The sequence below is a fragment of the Myxine glutinosa genome, chromosome 1, assembly GCF_964187855.1.
Source record: "Myxine glutinosa chromosome 1, kmMyxGlut1.1, whole genome shotgun sequence".
NCBI lineage: Eukaryota > Metazoa > Chordata > Myxini > Myxiniformes > Myxinidae > Myxine > Myxine glutinosa.
This window is the reverse complement of record NC_136261.1, coordinates 306782891-306804083: the sequence shown is the minus strand read 5'-3', so window position 1 is coordinate 306804083 and position 21193 is coordinate 306782891. Positions and strand designations below refer to the sequence as shown.

Below are 21193 nucleotides of genomic sequence, written 5' to 3'. Positions count from 1 at the left end.
TTGAACTTTAAGGCTCCAAGCACGGACTATATATATAGCCCTCATTGAGGTAAAAAATAAAAGTAAAAATCCTGCTATCACTTGCCAAGCTAGCCGTTCCCCCCTCCGCCTCCCCTCGCCTCCTCCCCCTCCCTCCTCTTCTCCCCTCTCCTCCTCCCCCTCCCTCCTCTTCTCCCCTCACCCCTCCCTCCTCTTCTCCCCTCCCCCCCCCTCTTCTCCCCTCCCCCCCCCCCCACCCTCTCCTCCCCTCCCCTTCCTCCTCCCCTCCCTTCCCCCGCCGGACAATGCCGGGTACTTCCCATGGCCAGCTGTACGTGGGCTGCTCGAGGGTTGGAAAACCAAGCAATCTTTATGTCTTGGCACCAAGTAAGAAAACCAGAAATGTTGTATACCAAGAGGTTTTGAGAAATTGGAAATTGACAAAACGTCATGTAGGAAATGTACTGTGATATTGCTCTAAAATATACATGTTCTTTTCATCATATATCTATATAATAATACCGTAAGGACTCGACTTTGTTATCCCTTTTACGCCGCACCCAGTGACCCCATGCCCACGGCACTAATGCATTTTCCATCTACGAACCGCGCTCTTTGTTTATCACGTACAGCCATACTCGAAAAATCTGAATTCGCCGACTTTGGGACCCAAAAGCATCCGATTATCGGCCGATACGACGCCATCTTACGACACCATCGTATTGGCATCTGCTGGGCGAAGGCGATGGTCAAATGGTCTTTATCGTCATTTTAATAAAGTTAAATGGAGTGACGTTTTGGAAACGTTTTTTGAAGTTTGAAGTTTTTTCGAATCGAAGTGAAGAAGTTTTTGAAGTTTTGATTTTGGAAACGTTAAATGGAGAAACAGTTTCACAGGAAGAGAATGCGATGCGATGAAGAAGAATCCATCTTTATTTTATTTTTTTGAACCACAAAAGATTGAAGCTCCACGAAGTCAAGAATGTGAAACTACATGAATGTAATAAAATAACAAGTACAAAAAGTTTTAATTAAAACAAAAGCCGCGTCGATGTTACACAATGCCTAGATGCAGCTGTGCCTATAACGTCGTTGTTATAAGCACAGGACATTCCTATCGATTCGATTACTTGATGTTTTTTTTGTGCAAAGTGAAAATATATCTCGGCAATTTCCCGTGTGTGGCGACGAATTTTTAATATATCTCGGCATTTTCCCGTCTGTTATTTCAGGCGGTGTATGACTGACCATGCCGCAATTGAAAAAAATATATATCTCGGCAATTTCCCGTGTGTGGCAACACGTGAACGAAGCTATGCTCCTCTCTCCACATTATTGTGACGACGTATAAATTAAATATTTCATCGTGACGATTGTCATCAAATGGACGAATTTTTAATATATCTCGGCATTTTCCCGTCTGTTATTTCGGGCGGTGTTTGACTGAGCATGCCGCGATTTAAACAAAATATATATATCTCGGCATTTTCCCGTCTCTTATTTCGGGCGGTGTATGACTGAGCATGCCGCGATTTAAAAAAAATATATGTCAATGGACTTGAAGTTACAGGCCTTTGAGAATTCATTTCGTTCTATAAAGGGCAACTTTCATCGCATTTTCTTCCCGTTTTTTTTCAACCGAGTCTAAAACTATGTTGGCGACTGTGAAAAATGAAATGATATATCGAATTTGATTTGAAAGAAAACTGTGTGAGAGGAAGACACCACGGGCCGACAAAACAGGCCTCAATGCTATGCGAGTTAATAAAATGGTGGATATTTGTTTATATGAAGGCTCTCCCAGAATGGGTGGAGCTATGGTTCCCAGAATGGGTGGAGCTTTGAGGTTTTGTCTTCTCTGCAAGAACAACAACAAGAAGAAGAAGAAGAAGACGTGGTAACAACAACAACAGCAGAGTGCACTCTATGAGCAGCGTCTGCGACGCGGCTAAAAATGTACATAAACGACACAGTTCTATGAAACAGTTTCACAGGAAGAGAATGCGATGCAATGCGATGAAGAAGAATCCATCTGTTCCGCCATTTGTGCCGGTGTCATCGATGGCGGTGTACGCTAACTTCATCAGGTGGGTTTACCATAATTTCTTCCATATACTGTGATAACAACGAAGTGAAACCGATCAGCAGCCCATCAGTATCTGCTCTATTCACGGTGCTTAAGTTAATCCTTCAAATCATTTAAAAACAACCCAACGTTGACGAAGCATGGCATACGAGGCCCGTTCAAAAAATTCACGGAACGACGTACTCTCAAAGGTCTGAGGCCAAAATGTTTGTTTTTTTCCCCCCTTACACAACGGAAACAACAACTGGATAGGTAGGGCCGAGGCCTACGCTTACGTTTCGCTCCTGCATCTGCCACCGTTCATGATTATCAAAGTAGGCTTTACCCTGTTCACGATAAGGTAGAAATCAGTGAGGTGTATACAAAGAGATAAAAGGATGGCATTGACTTCGAGACGGTACGTGATAGTTGGCTGCGGCTGGCTGATGCCACGTTTTTTTTTTTCCTAAGTGCCATGGATGCTGATGGACATAATAAAGGTATCGGCTGATCTCTCATCGTAATATTACCCGATGGAAATGAACTGTTTCTTTGTTTGTCATTTCCTGTGCAATAATGTCAAATTGATAAGTCAGACATCCTTTTCTATTGACAGCTGCGCTCCTTTTCAATGGCATCGTCTATTGATATGCATGTTCTTCTTTCATATAATTTTACACATGCACAATCAGTATTTCAACTCTTGCAGACATTGGAAAGGAAGTTGACTCACAGGCCAACTCTCTGGCTCAATCACAGGCCGACGCACAGGCGATGTAATTGTGAGTAGCATTTTTGCACAAGTGAAAATTGAAAATACACGTTTTTGGTATGTGGCTATGTTATTTAGTGTTTGTTTTGTCTCTAACAATATAAAATACAAAGTCAGGAGGTGACACTTTATACACAGTGTAAGTTGGATTCTACAAAGTGTCGCCTTTTTCTTGATTTTGTTCACACAAATCCAACCCACACCATATAGTCTCATAAAAAATGGCCAGAGTGGTGCTATGCCGATTCCTATTACGAATCCATTCATTTTTCAAAAGTATATCGTAGCGTTATCATTTAAGTAGATTGCAATAAATACGTTGTTCATATACACACTCTTCATTCTCATCTTTCTTCCTAACTCTTACTCGGACAAGCAAATCCCCTATGCCATCCATATTGGTACACTCTATCCATACACCACATCCTCCCTTCCGTGGATGTTCCACGGGTTTCGGCTAGTTTGTATTATTCTTATTCAACCCGGGCGAAGCCGGGTACCTCAGCTAGTTACACATAAATGAGGGGAGATGGCACCAAATAAAGATGATATGAGAGGTAATTAGTAGGGGTGCACCAATTATGATTTGTGATTGTTTGTCAAATAGAAATGCGAGTAGATGATTATTTATCTTTTTTGTGGAAATGGCTTAAATAAGCATGTATTGAACTCAGACAGGTTTCGGTCAGAAGCATTTTCTGCTCGGTCAGCGATTAGGACTGTATTGAGGTTGTGAAAGTGTCGCAAGATTAACTATACATGTATTGGGCCTGTTACACAATGGCACTTTGGGAAAGATCCTGTAAAGTACTACATTTACAGTTCTGTTGTTCAATATAAAGCAAACAGTGGGTTAGGTGAATTCATTTGAATAATTGTTTATAATCATGAAGAAAATAAATAAACCACACCAGAAAGTTGCAGAGAGCTGCTATAGAGGCAATGGAAATGGGTGACATGCTATTCAAATAAATCCCAGAGTACATTTTTAATAGCAGGGACTTCATTCCACGAGATAAGACAAAGCAGTCTGCCTTTTTCGACAACGTAATCTTTGAGAACGTATTTTGAGAACGCTGACCTGCTGTACTCTTGCCTCATATTCATATTTTGATCTAAAATCCAACTTTCTTGAGTATATAACAATAAATAATACATTTGGCTTCACTGTTGCAATACTTATGGAGGGAACTGTACACATTAAAGTAGATCTGAGAACTAGGGCAGACACACTCACTCTTACTGACTTACACACAGTGCGACTAACTTCGACAAAATCCATACAAGATATAATGTCAAGTTATGGTTAAATTAGACAAAATAAATTGTTACAGTTAAATGAGATAACTTTGTCAAACTGTGACTAAGGAAGCCCAGGTGCAATAGTCGAGTCCGCCAGGACTTGCGGTGCACCTCATACCCCAGGCTCGATAACCTACCTATCTCAAAATGTGACCAAGGCGGCTCGGAGGCGTTAGTCGAGCCTGTGGTCTGAGGTGCCCTGCAAAGCCTGAGAGAAATGCTGTGAATGTGTTCCTGAAACGTACAATTTGCTATAGCTGCAGATTTGCTATACTGCATCTGAATTGTTCACTTGGTGTGGCAAGTTCAACTATATTCCAGGTGAGATTTTTTTTAACTATAAAGAGCTTTTGATTGCAGAGAATCATTAGGGTATATCGATTATGTTAGACCTGAGAATGAATGATATTGTCGCGCGAATCCCTCAGTTAATACCAGGGCTCGCGGATGACCAAACGGGCTTTAACTACGAGGCGACGATCAACTCGGATTCGGCTATAAAAGCACGGGGGGAAGATGGAAGAGGAAGAAGCGGCAAGCGCGTACCTGTAATGCGGAATGAACTCAAACGGGAATCCAGGGTAAAATGTACAAAAATAAACAGGTATATTTCGGAACCCGATACAACGAAACACAACGGAAGAACTAACTATGGTTCCTAAACTGGGATCCCGCACTCAGACTTCATATACAGGACAAGGGGAATGAATTAAATAAAAGAATCGTCGTGTATTTGTGAAATGTGGTGCGAGCTTAACTTTGTCTGCAGTGGTGCGTCCGTTGTCCAACGCGGCCCCGTCCGGCCCCGATGCCGGCACGAAGAAACTTCAGTCCGCCTCGCTCGCGCGCTCCGACAGGCCCCGAGCGACCCGCTCAGCGGCACGCCCCGCTCCAAGCTCGTCGGTCGCACACGAGGTCCGTTCGCTCACTGCACCGAGCCTCGCTCCCAGCACCAAAACCACCGCGAAGGACCGAGCACTGCTCCAAGCACCACGATGAACCAAAAGCACCCAGAAGACTCAGGGAAGATGCCAAAGACCACGCAGGGAAGAAGAGCCAACAGATCTCCAAGAGTGAAGCATGAAGGGTCCAGCGCAGAGCGAGCTTCAAGCACGAAGGGTCCAGCGCAGAGAGAGCTTCAAGCATGAAGGGTCCAGCGCAGAGAGACAAAATGTCGTCGAGCGAGTCCTTTTGTCACCTGGCGTGTGACGTCAATTCTTTCTCTGCCCTAACCAGAGCCTCATATCTTCTTGGTCTCTCGAACCTTCTCCCGCCACCGGCGCTTGTCCTCCAATCAGCAACCCGCTGTTAAGGAGCGGCTTGGCGCCCTCTGCACCGATTGGCTGAATCTTCGCGCCCTCTACACCAAGCAATCACCGTTCCCTGGGCGTGGTTATAGCTTGTCTCACACGATGTTCGACGGCCACACCGGTGTTGTACGCGGCCGCTTCCTGCTCGTCTTCCAAAGTCGTTGTGGTAAGGGAGGGGAATTATTTAATGTGTGCACTATGGGACCTATCGAAGTGTCCATATGAGAATGCGTTGCCATAAGGGACACTGGGTTGGCGACAGAGGGGACGACAAACGAAGGAATTTTACCCATAATCCCTGCACTACTTAGCACGTCCTGCCCCCTCGTGGCGGGGACACCAATACAGCTTATACCGACATCCGGGCTAAACATAGAACTTATTACAGGTAGATTCCCTATCGCGACAGTTGAGTTACCTACCTATACAGATCTATCTGGCTCTAGATATTCCTCCACCCAAATTCATAACAATATTAAAGTATATGTACGAGCAGACACAGACTATTTACAACAGCCCCTCTCATCTCTTCTGGAATGGGCGAGGCTAATCAATGTCAATGGGGGGAAAAGAAGACGTTGGTCGTCCTGGCCAGCAATACATTTATTGTCCTGCGTACACTGAAGGAGCAAATACCTTATCAATGAGGTCTCGATTCACACAATTCATGAGCTGCTGCAGGAATGCATCCACAATCATCTTCATGTGGCTTGCCATGCTTGCCTCCTCATCTTCTGTCTCTGCTGAAAAATACATAGGAGAAACATACAAGAAAACAGGTCATTTATTAAAACATTGCGCGAGCTCAATACTGGGTATTAGGAAACTTTCCGAATCTCATAACAACGTCATATCATAGGTGTCTAAATAATATTTCCAAAACCAGAAAGTTCATAGAACACCATACCCCACAAAGTCCTGAGAAAAAGGACATAGGAAGGGTCTTTTCAACTATTGCTTTGAGTTTCCGAGCATGATCTATATTTCCAACAAGCTGCGTTTTTATCTGAATCACGATATTCCAACGCTGAGAGTGCGAGCGGCTTATTTGATTGGTCGAGATGGCTGAAAATTTTATTGAAGTACTACTAAACAGGAGATTTTTGGAAGTGAAAAACAAGGTCATTTGTGTTCTAGTGTTGAAGTATATAATTTAATTTAAATAAAATAAAGGTTTTAAATGCTTTTAAAAATTTTTTAAAAAGATTGGAAGTTTACCACCCTTGATCCACCGTCTTCTACACCACCCAACCTAACACGTTACGTTAGTCAGTTAGTTATTTGTGCCTGTTGGTTGTGTCCTTTATTGCGTCCATAAAAAACAATAAGTTTCCTGTTTGGCATGATTTTCAATGTTGTTTGACTGCAAGACCACGCAGATGGAGTAAAAATAAAATTACCTTACTCCTCTGTGTGCGTGATCACTCGGGCTGAAACTCCGTACAATTTGCCCCAAGAGCCAAAAGTACTGCTCAACTGCAGTTTGTGTTCCGATTAATATTCCACAGTATGGAAAATATAAAATTCAATTGAAATGTTTTTGCATCAGACAGCAGAATTGCTTAACCCCGCTGCTCTGTGCTTTGCAGATGGGGTAGTAAGCGGCGGAGACATGACAACCTATAACCCTAAAACTATTTCTCAATTGTAGTTTTGTTCTTGACTTTAAAACGACTTGACTCGCTCTTGCGATGAGGGCGCTCCAATATTTTCCAACAGAAGATGGAATAACAGCAACAACAAAAAAACATCTCTCTTCCCCACAAACCTAAACAAACAACACGACCGTGTCTTTTTATTTATTTATTGTTTTTTCTTTTATACTTGGGCTAAGGCTCATGATAGAGCTGACACACACACAAACACACACACACACACACACACACACACACACACACACACACACACACACACACAGCTTGGGAGAAGTGCCGTCACTACCGTCACTTCCAGGGATACTCTCGGTACCAGCGACGTCGTAACAATGGTGCCGCTTTTCTCCCTGTATTCAGTGAGGTATTTCCTCAAGAGGATTCCCTCCTCCCTATGGATGCCAACCGATGAAGATTGACCGTGCTCTATCCTGTTCAAGCAAGGAAGTAGCATGTACATGAGATTGTAAAAAATAAAGAACTAGGGACTAATGAAACAGGTTAAGTGCAGGGGAAAATAAGAACGAGGCACCCTCAGGTACCTGGCACCTCCAGGTACCAGGTGCCTTTAGGGCGGTATCGCCGGGTGCCGAAGGCGTGAAATTTCAGTGAAAATTCATTTCAGTGAATATTCAGTGAAATAAATAAATAAATAATTTCACAATCTCATTTCACAATCTCATTTTTAAGTCTTTGATATGACATGAACCGGTCCAAACCGGATGGGTGTTTTTGAGGAGACACCAGCTCCTTACTGGATGGGAGCTCATCCGCCCTTTGCCAGGTGTTGTTTTTGGTTTGGTCCTGGCAGGGTGTCACAGTCTTCCCCCCTCCCACTCCCAACTAGCAAAGCCAGTGAGGGGTGTTGGTTTAGTTGCTTACAGCCCGACCATTCGGCAGGGGTTACATGTTACCAGTGGCAGTCCCAAAAGACTGACCTGACTGAAAAGTCAGGTTCTGTACGGTTTCCTATCTCCTCTCTCACAACTTCATGTGGCGTCACCAAGTTTTATCGGCATAATTAATTGTCTTACAATTCCCATTAAGGCACCGCAATGTACTTCCTCCTTTTATTCCATTTGGCCCAGCCAAAAGTAGACTTGTCGAATCCATGCCGGAGGATGTCAAAGCATTCCGAAGCCTATCAAGCTAAGCTGTTACGACATTGCTGTTGCTGAGGTCTCCCTTAACTTAGTTCATGACAGAATTGTTGTTGTTGTTGTTGTGCTAAGACATTCCCAACACCAAAATGCTATTCCATCCCATCCCCTATCCTTGACAGGTATATCTGTTATTTTAAGATAAAATTCTGATGAAGATTTTAAAAGTCAGAATCACAATATCTGAATGTTATAAACACTTCATATCCTTGCAAACAGAAATGCACCATTATGCAGAAAATACAACCACTCAGGGAATAATGAAAAGATGAATGGTTGAGAATCACAACGACAAAATCTCCCTTTATAAAACAGTGTGTACATTTATCTGTCTGTCCCCTTCATAAGGATGATATGAGTTGGGTTTTAAAGACCAATCTTTTAACACTGCTGTGTGTATTTTTGAGGTCTATTTTTGAGTATTTTTGGAGGTCTATTTTTGAGGATAAAAAACTCGAAAAACATTTTCCATAAAGAGATTAATTACCTCTATTTTATTGGATTGGTAGACGGTGGCTTGCAAACCCGGCCTTAAGGGCCAAGCCAAACTGGCCTTACGTCCGTAGGATGTCTAATAAATAAAGATATAAGCACACCTAACGCTCGGCCGAGGCTTCAGAATTTGGCATGCTCACGAGGCTGTACCGTCGAATAAACAGTTCCAACCTGTCATTTTCAATGGGTTTTACAAGCACAAGTCACAATAAAAGAAACCACACAGTCAATAATTACAACCTGAAAAACTTAATCCCACTTAACACTTAGACCCTTCTCCAATCTTACTTGATTATTTACGCACAAAATATGAGCCCAGCAGAATCACACTCCGAGAAAAGGTAGAGAGGAAGAAATATAGGGGGTGGAATGAGTTTAGGCCTTAGGGTCAGCCCACACCTTGATTGGAGTCCACCTGTGGTAAATTCAATTTATTGGACATGATTTGGAAAGGCACACACCTGTCTATATAAGGTCTCACAGCTGACAATGCATATCAGAGCAAAAACCAAGCCATGAGGTCGAAGGAACTGCCTGCAGAGCTCAAGCAGAAATCAAGGTGTATAAACATCTCAAAGATGATCAAGAGAAATGGGAGGCACCTGAGCTAAATTTCAAGTGTCATAGCAAAGGGTCTGAATACTTATGTCAATGTGATATTTCAGTTTTTTCTTTTTAATAAATTTGCAAAACTTTCTAAAATCCTGTTTTCTCTTTGTCATTATGGGGTATTGAGTGTAGATTGATGAGGGGAAAAAGTGAATTTAAACGATTTCAGCATAAGACTGCAACATAACAAAATGTGAAAAAAGTGAAGGGGTCTGAATACTTTCTGAATGCACTGTATGTATATGTATTGTTATGTCGGGTGGGGTAGCAATATCTAGAGCCAGATAGATCTGAATAGGTAACGTGCTTCGTCTGTCACGGTAAGGAATCTACCTTGTAATAAGTTCTGTTTAGGTGATTTGTCGGTTAAGATGTATACCTGTTGACATACCAGGATGTCCGAGTGATAAATAGAGTAGACATTAAAGAATAATGCCCCTGTGTGTCACACCTGGTAGCCAAACCTTTGTCCCTTATGGCAATGCACACCTGTAGACACGTAGTTAGGTCCTTAGTGCAACACTAAATAATTCCCTTCCTCGACATGACTTTAGAAGACGAACAGGCAAGGGGGGGCCGGCTCGGGGCGCCGCCGCATGGACCGCGGCCAGCTGCACCTACGAGCTATCACCACGCTACACGCTACGAGCTTTCACCACGCTACGGTCCTGTGATTGGTCAGCGCGCTAGGCGCGAACCTCCAGCCAACGAGTGTGAGAGGCGCGAAGCTGGAAGGTTCGGTGGAAGTCGCTGGTTGGTAGCGCGCAAGGCTGACGTCACGGCCGCAAGGTTATTTAAGGGCGCGCCGAATGACATTTGCTCTCTTGCAGCTCTGGCACTTGTGGAGATCGAGCAGTTCGGAGTTGTTGCACATCCAGCTCTGTCTCTTGCAGCTCTGGCACTTGTGGAGATTGAGCAGTTCAGAGTTGTTGCACATCCAGCTCTGTCCCTTGCGCTCTCTGGCTGTCTCGACGTGCTCGAAGCTCTTGTCTTCTTCTTGGTCTTGGGAGGCAGTGGTGGTCGTTGGCTCACCATCTGCGTGGTGCTTGGAGCGGTGCTGGTGCGGGAGCGAGGCTCGGTGCTGTGAGCGGGCGGGACCTCGTTTGCAGCAGAGGGGGCGCGTTGGCTCGGGCCTGGCGAGGCGGACGGAGGATTCTCCCACGCCGGAGTTTGGAGCCGCATGTTACGGACAAGACGACAAGACCAGATGAGACCATTACCCATTTACACGAACATAACGACCGTGTTCCTTTTCATTAATTTGCATTCCCTCGTCTGTATCCAAAGTCTGTGTGTGGGGACGTCCCGATTCGGACATTTTATTATCGGCGCGTGCTTTTCCTGTCCTTGCCTTCTACTCTAATAAACCCTTGTATTATTTTCCATTCCCTGTTAAACCTGTGCCCGGTTGAATTAATTTCCCTGCAGGATCGAAGCTGCCGTGGGTTCGTTGAAGGTAAGCGCTTGCGCAGCCTTCCATTTTCCTTCTTCCTCCTGCGTCCATAGTTGAGTCCGTGTTTGGCCGTCGCCTCAATTAAAGCCGTTTTCAGTCCATCCGCGAGCCTCTGGTATTAACCGGAGGCTGCGCACGACAACTGGTAGTCAGTAATGGGATAGAACCCTCGAAATACAATTGGTGTCAGAGTGTGGAGAATTTGAACGCAAATTTTTTTAGTCAGATGCGATAAATTTGCATCGGCGATCGGTGCGCGAGACGCTGACGGAGTGTCGTTAGAAGTTAAATTTTATTCCTGTAAAAGACGCGCGGGGAAGCTACTCCTTCTTACGGATGGAAGAACTAAGCAATATGGAGGAAAGGAGAATGGAAGATGCGGGAAGTCTTGGGGGTGAGTCGGAAGTAGTGGGGGTAGAGGGTATTGGTGGAACTTCCACCGTTGCTATCAAGACGGCCCCGATGGATTTACAGGCCCTGTATGAAAGACTAATGAAGGGAATAAATGATAGCAGGGAGCACAGTGAGCGAACGAGTAAAGAAATGAAAAATGAGTTGAAGGGAGACATTCAGGGATTGAATAACAAAATGGAGGCTCAGGGTGAGCGGTTGGAGGGAAAAATGGAGGCTCAGAGCGACTAGAAAATAAAATTGATGGGTTAAAAGGGGAATTGAATGCCCAGAGTGATAAAATTGAGGGACTAAAGGAAGAATTGGAGGGGAAAATTGAAGGATTAAAGGAGGGATTGAAAGAACAAATCGAAGGGATGGACAGCAAAATTGATGGATTGGAGGGAAAAATGGAGGTGATGAATGAACAAATGAATGAACAAGGGAATGAAATGAAGGAAAGGGTTGAACAATTGGAAGGAAAAATAGGGGAAATGGCACAGCAGCTGGGGGAACGAATTGATGGCATAGAAGGAAGAGTGCAAAACCAAATTACGGACAGACTGGGGTAATTTGAGGTTAACGGAGAAACTAAAATGGGGGAAATGGAAAAATCCATGGGGGTGGAAATCGAACTGAAACGGGAAGAATTAGTGTTGAAAATAGAGGAGGGCATGACCCAGGCTGCCAGGCAGCTGGGGGAGAAGTTGGAAGATAGGATTGGTGCCACAAATGCCCGAATTGATAAAGCAAATGGAGACCTGGAAGGCTATCGGGGCCGGGTGGATGCCAGAATGCGACAACAGAGTGAGGAATGGGGACTGCTCAAACAACAGGGGGGGGGGGGGGGGCGAATTGGCCGAGGAGGTAAAAGGGTTGGAAGCCCGCATAACAGAGCAGGAGCGGGGGTTAATTGAGAAAGGCCTGTGGGGGCCACAATTGGATAATGAAAGGGTGAGTGATTTGATGCAGGAGCGACTGGAGACCTGGGACAATACCATCAAGGCGGAGGTTGTTCGGGTCCAAGAAAGCCTAAGAGAAGAGGTGAGTCGGTCCGTTAAACATCTCCAGGATCAGATTAAGGTGACCCAGGAGACCCTCACCACGAGCCACAATTGGACACCAGAGACTCCGAAACTGAATACCCAGTTGGGGAGGTGTTTTGGCCCCGGGCTGGATTTGGACAGAGAGGAATCGGGGAATAGAGTCTCTGGAAAAACAATCCCCCTCGTACATTTTGACGGATCAGGGAGCCTCGAGGCTTTCCTGACACAATTTGAGTGTGTGTCTCAGCTCAATGGTTGGGGAGAGGGGGAGCGCATGGGGAATCTGGTGGCGACATTGCGGGGGTCAGCCACAGACGTGTTGAATGTCGTCCCAGAGGGAATATTGACCAGCAAGGCCATCTGTGAGGCCTTGACTCTCAGGTATGGGACAGGTGCAAGGTGCGACCTGGTCAGGGCACAGCTGCTGCATCGCAAGCAAAAACCTAATGAGACGTTGCAGGAGCTGGCCCAGGATATTTACCAATCTGAGGATAGCATACCGAGACCTACCAGCACAGGCGTGGGACAAGCTGGCGATAGAGAAATTTATGGCTGCTCTTCCTGATCCCGAGGTCCGGACATTGGTGGAGTTACAGGACCTACCCACGGTGCACCGGGCGGCGGAATACGCGGCGAGACTGACCTTTCTGAGGAGGTCTAACCGCGCATCGGAGAGGGCACCTGTGACGGTACGGCAGGCAGAGGTGCGGGATCAGGAGAAGCCAGAGGATGACATAGGGTGAATGCTAAGGGGGATCAGCCACCAGCTAACAAGTTTGACAGGGGGAAAATTTGCAGGGAGTGAGTCACGGCAGTTTGGTCCAGGTTTGCCATCAGGACGGCCTGATTTTCGGCGGGCTGGGCCAGGGGAGAGGGGTGCTCCACCTGGGTACCAGTGGGGTCCGTTCATGGGGACCTGTTTAAGATGTGGGAGAAGAGGGCACAGGCAGAGGGATTGTCGGCAACCACCTGGGCCACCACCTCCTAACAGGCTTCGCAGTCCAGAAAGGAGGGGGCCCCCAGTAGGTCCACAGGCGCCAGAAAGAGGGCCACCACCTCGGACTGAACCTGTAGCAATAGAGTGTGCGGGAAACTAGAACGAGCCGAGCATATGGGGCCATGCTCGGCTGGCAAGTGTGTGGAGAAGCGCCCTCCTTTGGTGAAAGTAGTGAATTGCAGAAAAATTGGCACGGGTAATCTAAGGGTTAGATGCAAAATTGAGGGAGAATTTTGTGAGGCTGTGGTGGACACTGGAGCCAGTGACACCATTATCAATCCGAGTGTGCTAGACCAGAGTGTTGGAGGCTGGGACAAAATTGATAGGGTAGAAGGACACAGCCTTCAACTGGCTACAGGGGCGACGGCGCCAATATTGGGACGCGGAGTGGTGAGGATGGAGTTGTGTGGTCTGAAGGTCAGCGTAGTCGCATGCGTGGCGGAGGTGTGCGACCAGTGTCTGTTAGGACTGAGTTTCCTGGTGGAACATGGCTGCCAACTAGACCTTGGGCGTGGTCATATGTGGTTGGGCACTGAGAGGCTGCAGTTAGTGGGACTGGGGGATGACGAGGAGGTGCAGGGGACGTGGCTGGAGGTGCCACGCACTGTGACCGTGCCTCCCAGGTCCGAGAGAGTGGTGATGGTGGAGTTAGCAGCAGGTGCTCAGCCCATTGGCCAGCTGGGGCTAGTGGAGTCGTGGTCCTCGCAGGGGACCGAGGGATCGATGGTGGGTCGCACCCTCGTAGACACCCGTGGGCCTATGTTGGCAGTTAGGCTGCTCAACTTGTCCGATAGCCCCCGCACTGTAAGGGGCGGAGCCATCATAGCTAAATGCAGTCATGTAGTCTAGTCGAGGTCACCGGAGGAAGTGGATCCACATGCTTGCCAGTACAGCCGGAAAGAGGGGAAAATTTGGGAAAATGTGATTGGCCGGAGGGAGTGCAGGACATGATGACACGTTCTGAAGAGGGCCTAACATCGGAGCAGGTAGAGACGTTGCACAATTTGGTTGGTAAGAACTTGGATGTTTTTTCTCTCTCCCCCGAAGATGTTGGACGCACGAGTCTCGTCAGGCACCAAATTAGTACTGGCGAGGCTCGGCCTGTTCGCCAACCGCCAAGGCGGCTCCCTTTCGCTAAGAAAGAGGAGGCAGAAGAACAGGTGAGCAAAATGGAAAAAGCCGGATTTATCGAGCCCTCGGTGAGTCCTTGGGTATCACCCATTGTGCTGGTGAAAAAGAAGGATGGGACCACTCGGTTCTGTGTGGACTACCGCCAGCTCAATCACGTGACACTCAAAGACTCGTATCCCCTGCCAAGGATTGATGACACCCTCGATGCCGTTTCAGGCTCAAAATGGTTTTCTACATTGGACTTAAAGAGTGGTTATTGGCAGGTGGAGATGGATAAAGAGGCGAGAGAGAAAACAGCGTTCACCACAGGAAAGGGTCTCTGGCAGTTTGTTGTCATGCCTTTTGGATTGTGCAATGCCCCTGCCACATTTGAGCGTCTGATGGAACGTGTTCTAATTGGTTTACCATGGCAGACTTGCCTTGTCTATCTAGATGACGTATTGGTCCACGCTCCCACATTTGAACAGGCTGCTAAAAATTTGACAGAGGTATTTGAGAGATGAAGAGGTGCTGGGTTGAAATTGAATCCGAGCAAGTGTGAAATTTTCAGGAAAGAGGCGACTTACCTGGGTCATGTGATTAGTGAGAGCGGCGTGGCCACTGACCCTGGAAAAGTAAAGGCTGTAAAAGAGTGACCCGCCCCATAAAATGTAAGGGAGGTCAGAGGATTTTTGGACCTCTGCTCTTACGACAGGAGATTTGTGGCAAATTTCACAGAAATTGCAAGACCCTTGCACAAATTGACGGAGAAAGGAGCCAGATTTATATGGTCAGAGAGCTGCATCGAGGCATTCAGTCACTTAAAACAACGTCTGGTGGAGGCCCCAGTTTTGGCATACCCGACAGACGATGGCAATTACATCCTGGACACAGATGCGAGCCAGAAAGGATTGGGAGCTGTGTTGTCACAAATGCAACAGGGAGTCGAGAGGGTTATTGTGTATTACAGTCGGGCACTTTCGAGGCCCGAGCGAAATTATTGCGTCACCCACAAAGAACTATTGGCCCTACTGTCTGCAATTGGACACTTTCACCCTTACCTTTATGGGAGGGAGTTTGTGATCCGAGTGGATCATGCCTCCTTGCAATGGCTTCTTCGGTTCAAAGAGCCGGAGGGACAAATTGCAAGGTGGCTTGAGAGGCTGCAGCAGTATAATTTCACTGTGCAACATCGGCCCGGCAAAGCACATGCCAATGCAGACGCTCTCTCTCGGCGCCCTTGTTGGGAGGCACAATGTAAATTTTGTGATAGACAAGAAGCCAAGGATCCAATTGGGCAGGACCAAATTGATGCATGCCTATATGCAGCGAGAGTGGCCAGGCGAACTTTGCCACAACCCCCACCTGAATTGGGCGATGTGAATTGGCAAGAAAGTCAAAGGGAGGATCCTGTTTTGGGGCCCCTTTTTCATTGGCTAGAGGAGGACAAAACCTTCTTGGAAGGATATTGCTCCACACGGGGCCCAGGTAAAGGCCTATTTGGCACAGTGGCAGATGTTGGGGTTGAAAGATGGCTATTTGTTTAGAAAATGGGTAACACCAACGGGCAATGTAGCTTCCTGGTTGATAATTGTACCCAACAAATTGAAGGAAGTGGTTATGGGGCACGTGCATGGGACACGGACAATGGGACATTTGGGCGTGGCCAAAACTTTGTCCAAATTGCGGCAGAGGTTCTACTGGGTGAATTCGGGCAGGGACATTCAAAATTGGGTGAGATCCTGCGACCTCTGCCGCAGTAAGAAGGGACCCCCACATGCGCGCAAGGCCCCACTCCAGGTGTACAATGTAGGAGCACCACTTGAGCAGGTGGCAGTAGATGTGGTGGGGCCCCTGCCAGCCACCGGCCGAGGGAACCGGTACATTATGGTGGCAATGGACTACTTCACCAAGTGGCCAGAGGCCTACCCATTGCCCAACCAGGAAGCCCGGCTGGTATCTCAAGTTTTAGTCGAAGGATTCTTCTCCCGATTTGGCGTTCCAAGGGAGCTACACACCGACCGACCAGGGCCGGAACTTTGAATCCGCGCTCCTGCGGTCGGTGTGCGAGCTCCTCCAAATTCATAAGACCAGGACTACCCCCCTTAGGCCTCAATCGGATGGGATGGTAGAGAGGTTCAACCGGACATTGTTGACCCAATTGGCCTTCTTTACATCCGAAAACCAGCAGGATTGGGACGAGCACCTCCCCTTTATATTGATGGCTTACCGGACCGCACAGCATGCGACCACTCGGTGCACCCCCACCTTGTTGATGTTCGGTAGGGAGATGCGAGTCCCCACAGATTTGTTGATGGGACCATCACCAGAAGAACCGGGTGAAGCATCTGTGGAAAGCTATGCAACCAATTTGAAAACGGGCATAGAAAAGGCTCATGAGTTTGCGAGGAAGCAAATTGGCTTGGCTTCTTCACATGTGAAAACGCAGTACGACGCTCGGGCACACACACCTCGGTTCCTTCCCGGAGACCTTATTTGGCTCTACTGGCCCCGGAGGAGGAAGGGGATTTGTCCAAAACTCACCTCACCCTGGAAGGGCCCCGGGGTGGTGCTTCGGCAGGTGACTGATGTGGTGTTCAAAATTCAGATGGGCCCGCATACCCTTCCACAGATAGTTCACGGGGATAGATTGAGCTCCTACATGGGTCGGGAGGCTCCTGGGTGGATTGAAAGGGTGAGGGGGAAATTAGGTGTGGTGGATGGCACTCTTGGACCCGACCAACCTGCAACTACCTGCACTTGAGGTGAGTGTTTTGAAGTGTACTGTCCCAGGCTTCAGGACTTGCTTGGTAAATTTGGGGACATGTAATTTGGAGTAGGGGGCGGGTGAGAGTGATGACATGGTCGGTGAGGGGATGGAATGGGGGCCACACAGTGTCTTGTGTGTGGCGTTTGTTTATGTGTAGAGGTTTGGTGTTTTCATGTGGTCGTGAGAGTGGAGATAATGGAGAGTGAATGATGATTATTGAGTTTTGAAAGGTGGTTTTGAAAATGTGATTTAAATGTGAATTGGGATTTCACAAAGGGCAGGCCACGGCACATCTTTTGTAACATCTTCTCATGGAATTGTGTTGGAAAATGGAATGGCAGCGGGGGAGGAAGTGTGTTTTGGGATCTTGTGGGTGGGGAAGGTGTGTGTGTCCGCAGGTACAGATCAAGCTCGGAGGAGCGATGCCTGCGACCCCCCTCTGCGGCAATTACCCCTGGCAGCCAGTGGTATCTGGAAATTGGAGCTCGTCGGTGGAGGGTCTGGTTGGGCGCCGTGGGGTAACGGAGATCCCCGGTGACCCATGTAGCTGCGCAGAAGCAGGAGGCCACGGAGGAGCCTGGTGTGTGGAGACTCTCACCGGCGAGGTAACGGCGCGAACGCGAAGGCGCGAACCTCCAGCCAATCAGCACTGAAGGCGCAAAACCATGACTGAGAGGGAGGTTGTTCATTGGAGGGCAGGTGCTGGAAGGTTCGGTGGATGGCGGGAAGCTACGAGGCTCTGGTTGGTAGCGTGCCAGGACTGACGTCACAGGCAAAGTTACAAAAAGGCTCGCTGGCCGACATTTTGTCTCTTGGTCTCTCTTTGCTCTCTTCGTGCTGGACCCCTTCCTATTGGAGATCTCTCTCTGTGCTTGAAGCTCTTGCCTTTCTTTTTGATCTCTGCGCCTCTCTTCTTCGTCTTGAGAGGTCCTGGTGGTCGTTGGTTCACCATCTGCGTGGTGCTTGGAGTGGTGCTGGGGCGTCGTGTGCGATCGACCCGGAGCTTGGAGCGGTGCGGGCCGCGCGGGGCCTGGCGAAGCGTGAGAGCGAGCGGACGGAGAGTTTCCTCGCGCCGGAGCTTGGAGCCAGACGGGGCAGCGTTGGACGATGGACAGATAAGCTCACACCACTTTACACAAACCCATGACGAACGTGTTCTTTTGTTAATTCATTTTCCCCTGTCTCGTATTTGGAAGTCCGTGTGTGGGATCCCAATTTAGGATCATTATTTATTTACCATCGCGTTCCTCGTTCTCGGGTTCTGTTTAATAAATCATTATTTTTGTACATTTTACCCCGGATTCCCATTTTGAGTTAATTCCCCTGCAGGATCGGAGCTGCGGTTGGATCGATATCGGTAAGCGCTGTCGCCTCTTCCTTTTCACTTCTTCCTCCCGTGGTTGATAGCAAAATCGTCGCCTCAATTAAAGCCGTTCGGTCTTCCGCGGTCCCTGGTGTTAACCTTGAGGGATTCGCACAACAGTATTGTTATGTCGGGGGGGGGGGGGGGGGGGGGGGATAAAGGAATATCTAGAGCCAGGTAGATCTGTATAGGTAACATGCTTCAACTGTCGCGATAGGGAATCCACCCTGTAATAAGTTCTGTGTTTTAGGCGGTTTGTCGAGATAAGAGTATACCTGTGAACATACAAGGATGTTCGGGTGTTAAATAGTGTAGGGACTAAGATAAACCCCTGTGTGTCAGACCTGGAAATCATTCCTGTCCCTTATGGCAACGCACTCCTATAAACACTTAGATAGGCCCTTTCGTGCACACATTAATTAAATTCCCTTCCCTTACAAAGACTGTGGAAGACAAACAGGCAGAAAGCCAGGACCTGGAAATCATTCCTTTGTCCCTTATGGCAACGCACTCCTATAAACACTTAGATAGGCCCTTTTGTGCACACATTAATTAAATTCCCTTCCCTTACAAAGACTGTGGAAGACAAACAGGCAGAAAGCCAGGACGGGGCGCCGCCGATGGGGCCGCAGCCAGCCACACCACCAGCTGGCCTAGCAACCAGCCTCGTGGCAAGGCTGGGAGCCACGCACAGGACTGTTGATTGGGCAGGGGGAGCGGCGAGCAACACCAGTGGGGAGGCACTTGGCCAATGAGAGGGCGCCAGCTAAAGAGAAGATTGGAGAAGGGTGGACGAAGGTGATAAAAGGGCGCGCTGCACGACATTTTCTCTCTTGGCTCTGGGTTTTCATAGCGTGCAGTCGCATTTGCTCTCCTTTGGCCCTCTCTCCCTTTTGGCCCTTTCTTCTTCGCTGGTCTCTTGACGCTGCACATCTTTTGGTCTCTGCGCTTCTCTTCTTCGTGCTGATGGTTCGCTCTTGGTGTGGAGTGGTGCTTGGAGCGGTGCTCGGCCCTTCGCGGTGCTGTTGGTGCAGGGAGCGAGTGTTGGTGCCGAGCGGGCAGGACCTCGTGGTGTGCAGATGTGCTATTGTGGTTTCGGAGAAGAAGATCTTAAAATTTTCGCTTAAATCCAAGCTGGTTGCCATGGTGATTGCAAAATCAAATGACACGAACGTGCACGTGCACATACACACAGACACACATACACACACACAGGCGTTGCAAAAGTCTTACAATACCTTTGGGATGAGAGTAATTATATCGCCATATACGCATCTGCTCCATTATACAGGTGGATAGATTTACAGTGGTCTAATTGAGTCTATTGAGTCTTGAGTGTCTTGCTGCATTTTCTATAAATAAATTTTTTTTGTTGCATTTGCACAATTAAAATCTGTTGTATGTTATTGACTCCTCCAGACCTCCATGTCCTGAAGGGAATTGTTTTTTCTATAAAACTGCATTTTCTATAAATAACACTGTTAGTTGTTGTTTCGCACTTGTGTTGGTGCAGGAAACCACTTTTGCACTTGTATTAGTGTGGAAAAAACACTTTTTGCACTTGTGATAGTGTTTAATACTATACTTTTAGAATCTTTATGATAGTTTAAAAGCATTTTTTGCTTCTAAACTTCATTTTTCATTTTTAAACTTTTATTTTATTTTATTTTATAGTATAATGATAGTTTTTCTTTATATTTTATTTTTTAAACTTTTAAAACTTTTAAACTTCTATTTCATTTTAAATAAATAAAAATAACTCATTAAACTTCTAAATAAACTCAATGCTAAAAGTTTGTGTTTTAGAATCTTTGTGATAGTGTTTGATGTAATGTGATAGTTCTATACTTTTAGAATGAATAGCCCCGGTGCGAGTCGCACCGGGGCCTGGCAAAGCGTGCTAGCGGACGAAGGGTTTCTTCGCGCCAGAGCTTGGAGCCGCGTGTGGGCAAGACGACGAACAGATAAGGTCGCACCCCACATTCCCCGAACATAACAAACGTTTTCTTTTCGTAATTCATTCCCTCGTCTGTATCCAAAATCTGTGTGTGGGGATGTCCCGATTAGGACATTTATTAACGGCGCGTGCTTTTCCTGTCCCGCTATCCTTCTGAATAAACCCTTGTATTATTTTTCTGTATATATCTGAACGCAGTTTTCCGTGTGGTTTATTTAACAGGTAAGACTGCAGGGATCTTGCGCTGCCCCTCCATCCCGCGCGCAATTTTGTATAGCTTTCCGCCATTGAGTTTTCGCCTCGAGAGCTAAGGCCTTCGCAATCGGCTTCCGTGACCGTCTGATTTTAATCAAAGGCGGCCACACGACAGTATGTATGCCCGCTCTTTACTCATTGGTTGGACAGCTGATTTGACGCCACCCACAATTGTAACCTGAAACACTTAACCAAAAGTACTCCGAGAACCCAAAAGACCTCAAAGACTTAAAAGACCCAAAAGACCCCAATACCTAAAACACCTAAAATACCTCAAAGACTGAAAAGACCTCAAAGACTGTAAAGACCTCAAAGACTGAAAAGACCCCAAAGACTGAAAAGACCCCGAATACCCAAAATACCCCAAAGACTGAAAAAGCCCAAAAGGCCCCAAAGACCTAAAATACCCCAAAGACCTAAAATACCCCAAAGACTGAAAAGACCCAAAAGACCTCGAAGACCTGAAAGACCCCAAAGACTGAAAAGACTCCAAAGACTAAAAAGACCC

At 47.1% G+C, this 21193-nt stretch overlaps 1 protein-coding gene across 1 annotated transcript in view; it reads right to left on the bottom strand.

Moving 5' to 3' along the window:
- The window catches only part of UPF2 (UPF2 regulator of nonsense mediated mRNA decay), a 105642-nt gene that overhangs the window by 48010 nt on the left and 36439 nt on the right, over positions 1-21193 (bottom strand). Inside the window, 1 exon segment of the mRNA XM_068135749.2 lies at positions 6065-6168. Coding sequence (XP_067991850.1) covers positions 6065-6168 — 104 coding nt within the window.